Source organism: Salarias fasciatus, chromosome 9, assembly GCF_902148845.1.
Source record: "Salarias fasciatus chromosome 9, fSalaFa1.1, whole genome shotgun sequence".
In the NCBI taxonomy this organism is placed as follows: domain Eukaryota; kingdom Metazoa; phylum Chordata; class Actinopteri; order Blenniiformes; family Blenniidae; genus Salarias; species Salarias fasciatus.
Genome location: NC_043753.1, coordinates 173,085 through 189,074, shown reverse-complemented (window position 1 = coordinate 189,074; position 15,990 = coordinate 173,085). Strand labels below are relative to the sequence as shown.

Here is a 15,990-nt window from a genome sequence, read left to right as displayed (position 1 = left end):
AGTATTCCTATTTTTGTTTGTTTTTTGCACAAGACAGATGCAAATTAATATCAATAGGAATTGTTTGATAATACAGAATATTGCCTGCTGTACTTGAAGTGTTCTTTAATAATCAGCTTTCATGTGCATTTTTTTTGTAATGAAGGTAAGGCCTAAGCCCTCTCTCAGGTATTTAATTTATTTTTTGTTCAAATAATTTGTGAATTTAAAGTGCAATGTTCATCCGAGCAATGAGTGTTCTTGTGCAGTTTAATAAATGTTACTGCAAGCATTAATAGTAGTTCATTTTTTTGTACATGGCGAGTTTTATGCTTGCCAAAATAAATATATACAAAAATATATACGTGTGTGTGTATATATATATATATATATATATATATATATATATATATATATATATATATATATACATATTTTATCCGATTAATCGATTAATCGACCAAATGAATCAATAGATTAATCGATTACTAAAATAATCGATAGCTGCAGCCCTACTTCTCTTCAAAACTTGATCAGAGCTTCGTCTGTAAGCGATTTCACCCTATGTTGGACTGTTTGTTTCCTTTGTTATGCATCTCTGCATGTCCGTCATTGTGTTGTTGTTTTTATTGCTGAGTTACGTTCGGGTGACGAGTTTCATTTGACCAGTGTAGTACTGTATCTATCCAGCAGAGGGCCTCAGTATTATGACGATGACAGGGTTTGTTTACATCTGTTTACTGATATTTATATATGGTGTTCTTATTGTTGTTGGTGACTGATTTCACCTGTGGCGGAGGTCTGCGCTCTCTGAGTGCCAAATTCTAGTTTTTAAATGTAATAGTTTTCTTGAAAGTCTCGTCGAGTCAAAAGGCTCAAGTCCAATTGAAGTCACAAGTCATCACCTCAGATACCTGACTGGATCCACTTCACTCGGAGCGGATTGTATTCTGGTACGGGGTGGTCTACGCCAACTGACAATCCACACGTGCCTCATATGAACAGCGGTTGCCAGTGGAGCAGCTCTGTCGTTCTGTGCAGGCGTTCCCTTGGACATAGTGACGTAAAGACAGCGTGCAGTAAACAGGAAGCAGGAAAGTCAAACACAAGCAGACGAACTGGGCGGTGGCTGAGAAATAAAAACCCTGAGAGAGCAAACACTGGAGAGGAGAGAAGGATGCAAATCACTCAACAGTGAGTTGTTCAAAGAGCTCCATGGTAGATTATCAGCAGACTGCCTGTGACTGGCAGGCAGGGCGGAGCCTTGCAGGACTTAGGCCAGCTGGCCAGTGTATACCTCAGCACAAGGGTTAGGGTTAGGATGTGCATGTCAGAGATATGTCGTCCAATTGGGAGGATGCCATATAATCCACTTCAATGCGGCTGTGTCATTTTTCCATTTGTCCATTAGGTGGAAGCGTTAGCTCATTTTTCAATTCACATCAGACTGTTGTATTACATTTTTTGGACTGACAGGCATTTTTAGAGATTTTTCTTTTTTTTTCATGAGTATTTTAGCTGATTTGGGTATGTATATCTCCTTCTAAAGCTATTTATCTATTTATATTCATTTCCTTTTGTATGGAACAATTTCAGCTGTGTAATTTATCACCCCTCCAATTTTCTATTATTTTTGTTGCTACCTGAAAAAACTACTAGCAATTTTATCAATTTCAGTTTGACCACTTTTCCTTTAATTTTTTTCAATTATTTGAGTAGCTTTAAGTAGATTATTTGAAGGGCCAATGACACAACACACCAGCAACTGCCACAACAGAACTGCAAAAGCCACAACACATCACACAATCACAACAACATGAAGCCACAATGAAAGTTGAACAGGCTGTTTCCAGGGGACAATATTTTCTGACGGACTAGTTTGACTGAGGGAGAGTTTAATGAATGTAAGTAAAATACTGCTGCTTGATGATTGTCATTTTGTGTTTCCAACAATCATCAAGAAATATTGGTCATCTGCTGAAATTGTCAAAATGTTATACATACTCTGCTGTCAATCAATTTTTTTCCGTCAGAAAATATTGTCCCCCGGACCGGAACCAAAGCCTGTTCTTACAACCACACTAATAGGAGAATTTAATGATTGTAAGTAAATTGAATATATTGTTCAAATATGGTTTAAACAACCAGGATTTCTTCGGTTATTTACAGATGAGACATTATATGGAGGGAACTATAAAAAGTTCAATCTTTGATGTATGTATTTGGGTATGTATACATGTGTATATGTATGTATGTATGCAGCGGTGTTTCTATGTGAAAATACTTTATAGGCATAGTTATAGGCGCGGAAGCACATGCACATGCACATGCATGCGTCAAAGCTGTGAAGGCTACATGGACTTCAACACTTTGACTGTTGATTAAAACAACACCATCAAACACCATTGTAAAGCACGTGCACATAAGATGGACAAAGCATGCTTTCACTCACCAACGCTGAGGTCTCTTGAACAGAAAGGCAGTTCTTCTTTTGGAACTTTTCCATGGCTTTCAGTCATTGGGATTTCCGATTGCTGGCTTTAGCTCTGGCGGCAACAAACTTCTGTCAATCACTGACTTATCGTCACCCACCTGCATTGACTGCAGTAATTGCTCAGTCTGAATGAACAGCTGCATTTGCGATGTCCACTTGTACTTTTTCGTATGTCATACACACTGCTATATCTCCTGGCCAAAAGGTGTTCTGCAGGCTCTGACTGAAACGCCATCGCACACAGCTGTTTAGGAGGGAGGGAGCTATATTCACAGACAATAAAATACTGCAAAATATTCTGAAAGAATTTATAACATATTTGCCTGCAGTCCTTTCTGGTGACAGCAGGTGGGGCCATGCCTCACCTGCCCCTAATGACCAGTCCCACTGTATTTCCAGTGTTATCAAAAAGTTTGTTCACTCCTCATTTTCAAAATTTTCCTTTATAAATCATTGGTTGTTCGGATCAGCAATTTCAAATAAATACATCATATAGCAGATAAACACACTGATGTCTGAGAAGTGAAATGAAGTTTATAAGATTAACAGAAAGTGTGCAAAATTTACTTAAACAAAAGTAGGCAGGCGCACAAATTTGGGCACCACAACAGAAAAATTTAATCAATATTTATAACAGCCTCTAAGCCTATGTCTTCCAATGAGGGTCTGGATTCTGATTGAAGATATTTTTGACCAGTCTTCTTTACAAAACATCTCCAGTTCAGTCAGGTTTGATGGTTTCCAAGCATTCACAGCCCGGTTTAAATCACATGACAGATTTTCAATAATCTTCAGGTCTGGGGACTGAGGTGGCCATTCCAGAACATTGTAGTTGCATGAATGCCTCAGGAGAGTTTGAGCAGTGTTTCGGGTTGTTGTCATGTTGAAGTATCTAGCCCCGGCGCAACTTCAACTTTGTCACTGAGTCTTGAACATTGTTCGCAAGAATTTGCTGATATTGACTGGAATCCATGTGACCAACCTTCAACTTTAACAAGATTGCCAGTACCTGCACTGGCCACACAGCCCCACAGCATGATGGAACCGCCACCACATGTTACTGTGGGAAGAAGGTGTTTGTCTTGGAATGCTGTGTTCTTCTTCCGTCATGCATATCGCCCCTTGTTATGTCCAAATAACTCAATTTTATATTCATCAGTCCACAACACCTTATTCCAAAATTAAGCTAACTTGTCGAAATGTGCTTCAACATACCGCAAGCAACTGTTTGTGGCATGTGTGTAGAAAAGGCTTCGGCTGCATAACTCTCCCATACTCTCCTTGAGCAAAGTGTGTTGAATAGTTGAATAGTTGACACCAACTGCAAGATGATGTTGTAGGTCTCTGGAAAACGGTCAAAGTCAACCCACACCCAGCCACCCTCTGCTTAAATGGTCTACACTTATATAGTGCTTTTCCTCTGCATTAGCAGACCCCAAAACACTTTACACTGCATTAACACATCTACCCATTCACACACCAGTGGAGGCGGCCACTATGCAAGGCGCTCAGTTCAACCACTGTTGGCAATGCTGCGGGGAGACAGGAATCAAACTAACAACCTCCTGCTTGCAAGACAACTGTTCTCCCCACTGAACCACAGCCACCACAGCTGCTTATCAGAGATTTTTCTTGGCCTGCCAATACGGGCCTTAATTACAGCTGTGCCTGTGGTCTTCCATTTCCTCACTACGTTCCTCACAGTGGAAACGGACAGCTTAAATCTCTGAGCTAGCTTATGGTATCCTTCCCCTAAACCATGATGTTGAACAATCTTTGTTTTCAGGTGATTTGAAAGTTGTTTTGAGGCATATTGCATTATTCTTCAGAGAAGATGCAAAAAAGGCGAACAACTTCCAACTGGCCACTGAAATACCCTTTCTCCTGACTGGCTTCATCTGTGAATGTAGGTCAATGGTCAATGAGCTTACCAAATAAGCTTTGTGTTCCAACAATTAGTGCTAAAGGTACTCAGATCAATAAAACAACAAGGGTGCCCAAATTTATGCACCTGTCTACTTTTGTTTAAGTAATTATTGCACACTGTGTTAATCCTATAAACTTCATTTCACTTCTCAAACATCCCTGTTTGTCTGCTATATGATGTATTTAACTGAAATTGCTGATCCGAACAACCAATGATTTATAAATGGAAATCTTGAAAATGATCAGGGGTGCCTAAACTTTTTCATACCACTAGATAGACAGATTTTGATCAGTTTTACTGTTTATTTAATTGACAACAGTAAGGTTAATACATAAAAGTAGAACTGGGCCCAACAGTTATTCATGTGATTAATGTAATGGATTAATGTGAGAACTGCTGAGTTTCTTCCACAGCTGAAGTTACAGTCACTCATCATCACTGCATTTATCCAGCTGTTGATGAAACTCTGAGATGAAAGAGATGAATTTGGACTCAAGTCCAACGACTGTTGCACGACTTGACTTCTGCTGGATTACAAATAAATTCAGAGTTTCTCTAAACTCAAGTATTAAAGGGCTTCTCTCAAAGTATCAGTTACTTTTTGGGTGTTTTACTGTAATGTCAGTTTCAGCATTTCAGTAGAAACTAGAAAAATACAACAATATTGATTTGTAAGAGTGAATTCTGAAAACAACATCAAACAGCTGGGAAACATTTTTCATCACAACACGCACAATATTATTTAGTTTTATTTCCTGCTGCTCTTTCAGGCTGACAGACTCAAATCCAGAACAGTTTCAGTGTGAGAGGAGAGTGAACCACTGCACCACAGAGCTTCTCCTTCTCTGTATCTCTGTCTTCACAGTCAATATTCATGGAAATGCTTTTGTTCTCCAACTAATTTGTTTGAAAGATTTATCTAAATAATTTCATAAGTCGATTATTCATCTATCTTTCCATCCATCCTCCCTGTGTGGTTTCCCATCATGCTGCTGGTTGCAGCATACTGAGGGCTCCTCCTGTGGGTCACTGTCAGACCACATGTTTAAAGACAGAACACACACCGTTCAGGAGCTCTGAGTCAGTGTGGAGTGCTGCTGCCCCCTGCAGGAGGTCTCTGGTTCTGCAGCCTCCTTCATTCAAACTTCAGTGTGAAAAAGTTTCATGTTGATGAAACTTTGGAGGAGCTGAAGGTTCCTCAGTGTTCCTCAATGTTCCATAGTCCAGTTGTTGCCATGACTACACATGTGGAGCAGCAGTGAACCAGTACAGACCTAAACCCAGAACTTCCAGTCAGTCTACTTGCAGTTTAGTTGATGGTTTATTTGATGAAAGCAGATGATGATCATACCGGGGTTTTCCTGGAGACAGTTGGAAATCTTTGTCCTGGTCGTCTGTTCCTGCTCTGGCCACAACTGTGTGCCCTCCTCTTCCTGTGACCTTTGACCTCCACATGTACAACCTGTGTCTAATTACTGACACCATGTGTCCAAAGAATTCAACAACAAATATCTAACAAAAGTAAAAAAAACTGTCAACAATGAACAGAAAGGCTCCCATAAACAGCTCTGATGAAAGATATGGAGTCATGTTTTGTTTCTTTTTAAAGCATAAAACCGACCAAATCCTGACAAAATAATTCACACAGCAGACATCAGTTCCTCTCAGTTCTGATCAGAGATGAAAACTCAGGCTCACAGCAGCAGCTCAGCTGTGCTTAAATGTGGAGAAAGTGAAGTTGGACTATTCTTGGATTGTTTGCGCTCATGCAGTGTTTCAGACATTTTCTAAACCAAACGTTCTGAAATCTGATGTGGCCATTTTGGTCCATATTGGATCTGATACTGATCCAGAATCTCAGATCAGACCATCTCTCCTAGAAACAGGATGAGAGCAAAAATAGGTGTGTGTGAAGTTATGTGTGTGAGGCACACACAATGTGGCAATCAATTCAGATTGTCCTGAAAAAAAGATGTTTTGCTTAATTTGACTTCAAAGACTTGAGATTCTCCAAACATTAGTTCACAGAGACCAGAAGGACAGAAAGTGGTTTTAAAGGCTGAGTTATCAAACTCTGTACAGTGTGGACCACCTGAGATCATGTTGAGCAGCAGCAGGAGCAACCTGATCCTCCCCGATCAGCTGTAGACGGTTCTCAGAGGAGACATGTTGAGTCCTGATGGGACCAGTCGGCCACAGCCACACTGTACAAAGCAGCTGCAGCAGCCTGCTGACCGGTGTGTGACGGTGCAGATCACTCAGTGTGACCGACACACAGCGGAGGATTCATTTCACTTTCAAGACACAGTCAGAGCCGACTGGAACAGGAAGTGTCTCTGTTCATGCAGCTCACTCTCTGTGCTGTGGACAAATCCTCAGCTGATGGAGGTGAAGGTGGTGAACAGCTTGATGGAGTGTTGAGCAGCTCCTGGTCCACTTTACAGAAGCTGAGAAACTCCACACAGACCAGTTCACTCTCTGAAGGCTACAGAGTCTCATTGTCCTCTGAAGGGGACTTGTTAAGGTCCAAAATGAAGGAACATGGTTCAAAAGTCTACAAAGAATTTAGAAAAACAAACAAAAAATATCAAAAGCTTCAAATGACAATATGAAGAGGAGGAGGAAGTTCACTCCACACAGTGATGGTTCTGCGTCACATCCAGAGGAACCCTGGCTCGATGCTGGACAATCTCAGCTCTTCACACTGCTCCACTGACACTCAGCAGATCTTCTGGTGGTTCCTCTGTCACTCAGTCTGGATGAAGCTCTGCTCTCCTCAGTAGATCTTCAGGACACACAGCTTCCTCTCTGCTCTCAGTACTTCCAGCTGCAGAGAGATGAGAGGAGATGATCAACAAGCCTGTGGCTCCTCTGATTGGCTGACTGTGTGTCCTCTGCTGTCCAATCCTGAAGCTGCTCAGCGTTCTCCTCTCACAGCCTCACTGAGAGTCAAACACTGGATCTTTGTTCTCACACTGACTGTGTTTAGTACAAACCTGCTGAAAGCAGTATGGACTCACTCCAACCATCTACTGACCTCAGAGTCTGCAGGCTGCAGTCTGGACTCTGCTGAAGATCAACCAGCCGCTGCACTTTTGAAGCCCGCAGCTGGTTCCCACTCAGGTCGAGCTCCTTCAGGTGGGAGGGGTTGGACTTCAGAGCTGAGGCCAGAGAAGAACAGCTGATCTTTGATAAACTGCATTTCCTCAACCTGAATAAAGAGAGAAAGCAGCAGAATAAATGAGGAGGAACCAACCAGATGTGTTGATGGAGAAATGAGCAGCTCCACATTACTGTGTCCTGATCAATGAGCTGTTCTGTTGTTGTGGATCTTCATCACTCACATCATCCTCATGCAAAACTCAGCTACACCTGCTGATGAGGACCAGAGGGCGGGTCCACATGACACCAGCTTTAAAGTCGTAGCATTGGCTCCCTGTCTGCTTCAGGGTGGATTTTAAGCTACTTTAACTACTTTTTAAATGTCCTAACAGCCTTGCTCCATCTTATTGATCTGATCAGCTTTGACCACATCGACCCTCGTGGATCCTGAGCTCCTCCAGCAGCTCCTCTGATCCACATCAGAAGAAGAACAAAAACTCACAGTGAGGCAGCTTTTAGCCACGATGGCCTCCATCTGTGGAACAGCCTGCTGGAGAAGCTCAGGACTGCAGAGACTGCTGAGAGTTTTAAAAGAAGGTTAAACCTTTTAAACGGGCTTTTAATTGAACTTTTAAATTCTGCGTAATTCATGTTACTGCGGGTTTTTTTTGCAGTTTTTTTTTCGTTAATTTAAGGTAATTTTCCTATTTCAGGTTTTAGATAGTATCTATTTTTCTGATCTATTTTTGCTCTTTTAAATGTTAATTCTAAGCCTTTTTTCCATTTTTTTTCTTCCTTTCTTGCAGTGTTTTAACCCCAGTGTTTCCTCAGGGGGTCCTCCACACTGGTGGCTGTATCAGCTCTGCTGCTGGGGGTTCTGTCCATGGGGCCCTTCCATCCGGCTGGTTGGGAGGCTTCCCACCTCGGGTGCAAACGCCCCCGGCAGTCATGACTTGTGACCCCTCCCAGTGTGGACGACCCAAATCGTTGCGTTTTCCACGATCCTAAGTGCCATGCCGTGTGTGTGTGTGTGTGTGTGTGTGTGTGTGTGTGTGTCCTCATATTTCTATCCTTGTGGGGGCCAAATGTCCCCACAAGGATAGGAAAACCTGGCACGATGTGCCTTGTGGGGACCTTTTTCCGGTCCTAATGAGGAGAAACAGTGTTTTCTTGGCCATGTTGTTGTTACTGAAAAAAGTAAAATTGCAAAAACATTTCTTTAGGGTTAGGCTTTGTTTTGGTGTGGGTTAGGGTAAGGGTCAGGGTTAGGGGCTAGACATGAATGGGAGTCAATGGACGGTCCCCACAAGGATAGAAATACAAGACTGTGCGTGTGTGTGTGTGTGTGTGTGTGTGTGTGTGTGTGTGTGTGTGTGTATGTGTGCGTGTGTGTGTGTGTGTGTGTGACTGCATATGGCGTGTTGAAGGGATGGGTTGTCTGTTTCAGTTTTCGTTTGTTTAGTTGTCATCATAGTCATGGTTGGAGCTTGTTTTCAGCACTTTGTGCTGCTTAAAGTATGAAAAGTGCTTTAAAATTTGACTGATCAACATCAACACAACAGTCACACACCTCCTCATGTCCACACACACATCAGGAACCTGCTGCTGAGCTCAGTCCACTCTCTCACTGCAGGAGCAGAGTCTCAGATCACAGCTGCTGACAAACATTTCTCCTTCTACAACAGTAACAGACAGTCAACTGACCTCAGAGTCTCCAGACTGCAGAGTGGACTCTCCAGAAAACCACACAGCTGCTTAACTCCTGAATCCCGCAGCTGGTTCTCACTCAGGTCCAGAAGTTTCAGATGTTTCAGGAGGGAGGGGTTGGGCTCCAGAGCTGAGGCCAGAAAAGAACAGCTGATTTTTGACAACCTGCAGTTCCACAACCTGAATAAAGAGAGAAAGAAGTGAGATTAGAGGACAAAGTTTATGTCAAAGTCATTGAGAGCTGAAGAAGGTTCAGACTGGAAGAGTTTAGAAATGTAAAGTCCAAACAGCTGAAGACACCAGGAGGAGAAGAGCTCTCATCAACATGCTGATCACTAACATGCTGCAGAGCTCAGTCCACCCACACACACACACACACAGTTTTTTAAATCTTGTTCAAGTGTGAATGAGCGAGAGGAGGAGGAAGGAGAGAGGGAGGTCCGGCTCCTCCCAACCGGCGGTGCGTCTGTGTGCGCATGCGTAGACCTGGCGCATGCCTCCGCAGGACAGAGGGAGAGAGAGAGAGAGAGGAGTGTGTTCCGTGACTCCCCTTTGGTCAATGGGTTTGTTCTCCCTGGGAGTGAAGAGAACACGCGAGACTGAGAGAGGGGGTGTATATTTCCGTTTTGCTTGGTGTTTCATTGATTATTATCGTGGTTGTAGTGTGGTGGCTCTGCAGCTGGTGCTGGGTGGCTGTGGTCTCATGTTCAGGCTTGGGTGAATGTTTTGGTTGTAATGTCGGTTTCATGTGTATGTTTGAAGGTTTAAAGATATTTGTGTTTTGTGCAATGTGTATATTTGTTTATTGTGTAAGTTTATGTTTATTAAAATGTATATTTGTATGTTTTCAGTTCTCACTTTTGGGGTTTGGGTGTTACAGTGAATAAACCCTGAGCATTAAGAAGGAACAGTTGTGCTGTCCTGGTTTCCATCACTACGAGGGAGGTACAAGTCTGGACGTGGACGACGTGGAAACACCTGGCGACGGCGGTCCTGGGTATTCAGGATGATGGAGATCAAGGGTTCCTGTAGACGGGTCTACAGAAAACACATGATGATGGGAATTCACAAGACTGGAGCAGTGTACTTATTAATGTTCATTTATAGTGATTGTTTATCACTGTTATTTGTATTTTATTTTTTGCAAAAGAAATCTGTTCCGATTCTTTAAAAAAAAAAAAAAAGGTGGCTGACTTCTAAAAATGTGCACTGTTTTGTAAATTGTTTTATAAGAAGTTGAACTCCATTTGATTAAAATGTTTATCTTTGGCAGCTCTCTTGGGTTTGCATGTCTGTCACAGTGAGGTGTTTGGTGTGTGCAAGTGTAATAATAATGTGTTCATCTTAATGTAATGTGATGGCTGGTGATGGTGGTTTTGATGGAAACTCTGATCTCCTGACAGATACAGTGTGCTGTTCAGAGACTGGATCACAGACACTGATGGGGTTTGCTGCATTTTTGGTGCAAGTGTGTGGGGTAATGTGAAAGTTTCCGAGTAACGGGCTAAATACTGAGTAATTACCAGGTAATAACATGGAAACAGACCTCACTTCCTTTTACAGTACAAATCCACTTTAATAACTATGTAATTTCCAGGTAGGTATTTTTGCAGTTCCTGGGTAACAAATAAGTAGTTACCAGGTAATAGTGTGGAAACAGGCCTCACTTCCTTTTGCAGTAGTCTACAGTTCAACCGTAATTACCAGGTAAATGTTGTAGTTACTGGGAAATACTAAGAAGTTACCAGGTAAGTAGTAAAAAACGCTTGACTAATAGGGAAATACATAGCGTACACACCTAGCAGTACCTAGTAATACCTAGTAAAAAGTCTACATTTCCCAATGATTACATGATAATTACTTAGCAATTACTTAGTAAGTACTTGGCAATTAATGACATAGTTGCTATATACATTATAATTACCCAGTAATTGGTAATACTTACTACCAGGTAGTTACTTGGTATTTGCCTGGAATTGGCTTGGTAATTACTCTAAAAGTACTAGGTAATTAGCGACATAGTTACCCTGTAATTACATGGTAATTTTACAGTAACTTTTCCTTATTACATGGTACTTACCTTGCAATTACCATGTTCATACATGGTAATTACAGTACCGTAAAAGGAAGCGTTACCATCAAACCAATTGCTCACACGTTCGTCTCATCGAGAACTAAAAATCACACATTAACACCTCTGACCAAATCGAACAGGAAGTTTGCAACTGACCATATATGTGCATGCAGTGCAGTCATTGAGCTGACAGCAGCTGTCATTAAAGGGGACATATGATGCCATTTTTCAGTCATGTCATATAGGTCTCTGAAGGCCAAAAACATAGTATTTAAGTTTGTTTGCCCCAAATTCATCCTTTTTTCAGAGTTTCAGCGGTGTAAAAAGTCACTCTGAGGAGCCCTCCTCAAAACAGGCTGTTTCTGAGCCTTTTTTCCGGGTTGCATTTGAACACATCTGTCCATGCCCACTCTCTCTCTCTCTCTCTCTCTCTCTCTCTCTCTCTCTCTCACACACACACACACACACACACACACACACACACACACATGGCAGGGGCACAGCTAAGTCCGCTTATTTCAGGATGAGCGGACCAAACTCACACTCGACCATTTCAGCTTCAGTTTCACTTTCATTTTCACAAAATATCATGTAGCAACACAGGGAGGAAACACTTTTCACATTTGAACGTCATAATGAGGCTTCGGCTACACATACTTCTGTAAGAAACTATGCACAAAGTGAAAAAAAGCATAATATGCCCCCTTCGAGGTAAAATCATGATCATGATGATGATGATGAAAACGAATGTTTATTAGGAGTGGGACGAGACACAAATTCCACGAGACGAGATGTCTCACGAGATTGAGTCCACGAGATCGAGACGAGACGAGACCTGGGCGGGGGGGGGGGGGGGGGGGGGGGGGGGGGGGGGAGGGGGGGGGGGTTGGTGCTGAGCTGTGGGGAGCGGTACGGTACTCACATGCAGCGTTGGAGCGGCGCAGAGCACTGCTTAATAGAGCGTCGGGGCGCCCCTTGTACGGCCACGGCGCCCTCCCCTGTACACTGCGCCCGAAGCGGCTGCCTAGTTCACCTATTCACATTCAAACCGCGGCGCACAGACGACGCCATGATTGCATTTGCACTTCATGCCACTAGGTGTGCTGTTTGCATGTTCAACCTTATTTTACACAGACACCACAGAGGAAGAAGGGCGCCGCAGCCGCTGCAGGCTCTCTCTGCATGTTGTTAGAAAAAGAGTGTGAGCCGGCAACACGTGGTAAAATGTTTGTTGATGCGATGCACCGTTTTTTCAATAAAAGAGAAGAACTGAACAATCGTTTCCGCACATTTTCTTTACGTCGTAGCAATTAAACTGTATGACAAGTAGTTTGTGGACTCAAAAGACCAAGATTCCTTGCAGATAGAACATGCGCAGAACAGTATTTCATGTCCCTTTCGACCGGGTTTTTAAATATGAATATGAGCGTATTCAGGGTTTTGCACGTGTTTATGTGGCTGTGCGCCATATAATGTATTATTTCGTCAGTATTCCAGTTAATAAAGAGTTATTGCCTGCATATAAACGTACTCAATCTTGCGGCATTCGATCTCACGAGATCTCACGGCATTTCGATCTCGCGAGATCTCGCGGCATTTCGATCTCGCGAGATCTAGTGAAAAGAGATCTCTTCTCTTCCCTAATGTTTATGGAGGAGCAAGGTTCCCAGTGACCTGGACTTCGGTCATCAAGGTACGAGGACGACCTCAGTCAGGCCACCTTGCCAGAGGGCTCGGTCTCGTCCAATGCCGCTTGCGGCTTTAATTTTTATTTGATACTGCATTAATATTTTTTTAATCTTAAATCACGTGAAATGTCATCACTGTTGTGAGTTTTTGAGTTTAGAATAATTGTACAATAAAAAGTTCTTTTATGAGTAACCTTATTGTCTTCAACATATTTTTATTTTTACAAAATGATATTTGAAAAATAGGGGTCATCTTATAATCGGAGCTGTCTTATATTCGGACCAATGCAGTAATTAGGGCAGCTATTTCATCTAATTTTTTTCACGTATGTTCTGTTTTTGCAGTCGAAAGGTGTTAAACAAAATGGAAGAAACTCAGGGACACGTACTACAAGGAGAGGAAAAAGGTGCCCAGGAGTGGGGCAGCAGCAGGGACAGCAAGAAAGTAGAAGTACCTGCGGGTCCTTTCTTTCCTTGACCCCTTTATTGCTCCCCAGAGCACCAGCGGAAACATGAAGCAGGGGGTTGAGGAGGATTGGACCCCCCAGAGTAGGGAGTCGGATGAGGAGTGAGAGACAGCAGGCCTGTCACAGAGTGGTTTGTTTAAAAATACACAAATTATGTTGGAGGATGCCTGTTGTGAGACTCAACAAATATATTTCTTTTTCACAGCCTCAACAAACAAGTTTTGTGGAGATTTGATATTACAATGGCTGAACTGTTTGTGTATAAAAGGCTGTATTAGGGTGTATCCGGGTTGGTTCCCAGTGGCCAGAAGTGATGTCAGGTTGTCAGCTGTGGGGTTTGAGGGTCACTGGGAGGTACGTGGACTACTGGTTCTTGCCGCCGGTGGCAGCACTTGTTTTGCCCACCTACACCGCTTGTGGTGGTGTTAGTTTCACTCTGGGTATTTGTGGAAGCACTCGTTCCTACACATGCACATTCCAGGCAGACGGGGTTAATCTACCCATATGTTTATCTTCTTTGTCATTTGGTGGCGTTCTTTCCACTTCCTGTATTCATGGGAGCACTTGTTTTCCACACCTGCACATACAGGCGGAAAGTGTTAACTTACTTATATGTGCATATTATTTCCCATTCAATGAGGTATCCTTGATGTATTATGGTGAGGTGTCTAATGAATGATAGATGTGTATAATTTATGTTACTATTAACTGAAAACACAGAGAGATGGAAGTTAAATTGTTTTTTATATTTCATTTTCATGGGTAATGGGTGGCCCTTGGCCAATTCATTGAGTGACAACCCTGCCCACATGAGTCCCGGGCTCAGCTTGCTCTGGCTGACAGTACCTGGTTAGGGCCCTGTACCAGGGATACGGTCAAGTCAGTGGCACCAGGCTGACTGATACTGAGGAGAACGCTTCACAGGTTACATCATCGACGGTCGACTCAGTGGCAGTCGGATGAGCCTACTGAAAGGTTACTGGGTGGCACAACTTTCCAGTTAATGGCAACTGCGGGGCAGCTTGTACACTCCCCAGATCTGTTACACTTCGGTGTACTGCTTGTCCAGGATGTCCAAGTCCAGAGAGGCTCAACAATGGGGGCACAACATCGCGGGTCTACAGCTCCTGTGCAAGGTAAGGAGGGGAGGAAGCAACAAGTCCTGTGGCGACGGGAAAGTGTGACAGTGGCAGGCTTGAGGCAGTCGAGCTGCCAGCATGATTCCTGCACACAGCCTTGCTGAACTGGAGTGACAGTATAGGCTGGGGCAGCTGTGTGGGTGACCGGGCAGCCCTGTTTCGGGATAGCACTGCCTCAATCCGAGGAAGCCCCTTTAAAAGGTGGGGAAAACAAAGTTCACTCTAATCAATCCTGGTTGGCACGCCGCAGCCAACGGGGCTCCACTCTACCGGTAGGAAGAAAGCTAAGATGATGAAGCTGTCCATTGGTACTTAGAATGTCCGATACCATGCTGGACAATGATACAAGACCTAAAGGACGTACCGCCCTGATCTGCAATGAGCTGCAAAGGTACAAGATCGACATTGCAGCACTACAGGAGACAAGAACTGAGGGCCAGGGTCAGATTCGTGAAGAATCTCACACCATATTCTGGCGACGCAAAACCGGTGAGAGAAGAGAGGTTGGCATTGCATTTGCTGTCTCTAACAAACTAGCTGCCAAGCTGTCGTCCTTGCCCAAAGGCATGTCAGAAAGGCTGATGAGTCTACGCCTGCCACTTGCCAACAAGAACTTTCCTACGCTCATCTGTGTTTATGCTCCAACCATGACCTACTCTGTTCAAGACAAAGAAGCCTTCTATGAGCAGCTAAATAGAGCTGTGGATGATGTCCCTAACGCTGACAGGCTAATCATACTAGGAGACTTCAATGCCAGAGTGGGTAGTGATTACAGTACATATGGTGGTGTGATTGGAAGGTTTGGCAAGGGTGGCATCAATTCAAATGATGTTCTCCTTCTAAACTTCTGTGACCAGCGGTCCCTCAGCATCACCAATACATACGTCACTCAGCCAGACCACCACTACTACTCCTGGATGCACCCCTGGTCTAAGCATTTCCATCTGCTTGATGATATTCTTGTGCGAAGCAGCCATCTCAAAGAAATGGCAGTTGCGAGGGCTATGAGAGGAGCAGAATGCTCCACTGACCATTACGTTATACACGGAAAAGTTGACCTACAGCTGCAACTTCCAAGAAGAAAATGTGCCTCGACCATGCCCAAGAAACTGGATGTAAAGAAGCTAAATTTCACTCAATACCGGGATGCCCTGAGCCAATCACTGCACAAGCCTCTGGAGGAAATGCAAACGCAAGTGGCTGTGAATGCCACTTGGAGCACACTGAAGGATACTGTCCTGAATGCAGCAACGGAAGTTCTTGGTCACCTCAACCAAAGCTCATCAGACTGGTTCATGGAAAATCAGGATACGATTCAACCTCTCCTTCTAGAGAAACAAAAGGCTCACAGCCAACATTTGAGTGAGAACTCGAAGTAGCAAGCAGCTGTTCTCCAATGCCAGGTCACAACTC

At 43.4% G+C, this 15,990-nt stretch overlaps 1 protein-coding gene across 1 annotated transcript in view; it reads right to left on the bottom strand.

Moving 5' to 3' along the window:
• Positions 1-4,676: 4,676 nt before the first annotated feature.
• The window catches only part of LOC115394192 (NACHT, LRR and PYD domains-containing protein 12-like), a 29,079-nt gene continuing 17,765 nt past the window's right edge, over positions 4,677-15,990 (bottom strand). The window contains exons 4-6 of the mRNA XM_030099407.1: positions 9,207-9,389; positions 7,438-7,611; positions 4,677-7,227 (exon numbers count right to left, since the gene is read on the bottom strand). Of these exons, the coding sequence (XP_029955267.1) occupies positions 7,215-7,227; positions 7,438-7,611; positions 9,207-9,389 (370 nt within the window). The 3' untranslated portion in view covers positions 4,677-7,214. The remainder of the gene's footprint in view (positions 7,228-7,437; positions 7,612-9,206; positions 9,390-15,990) is intronic.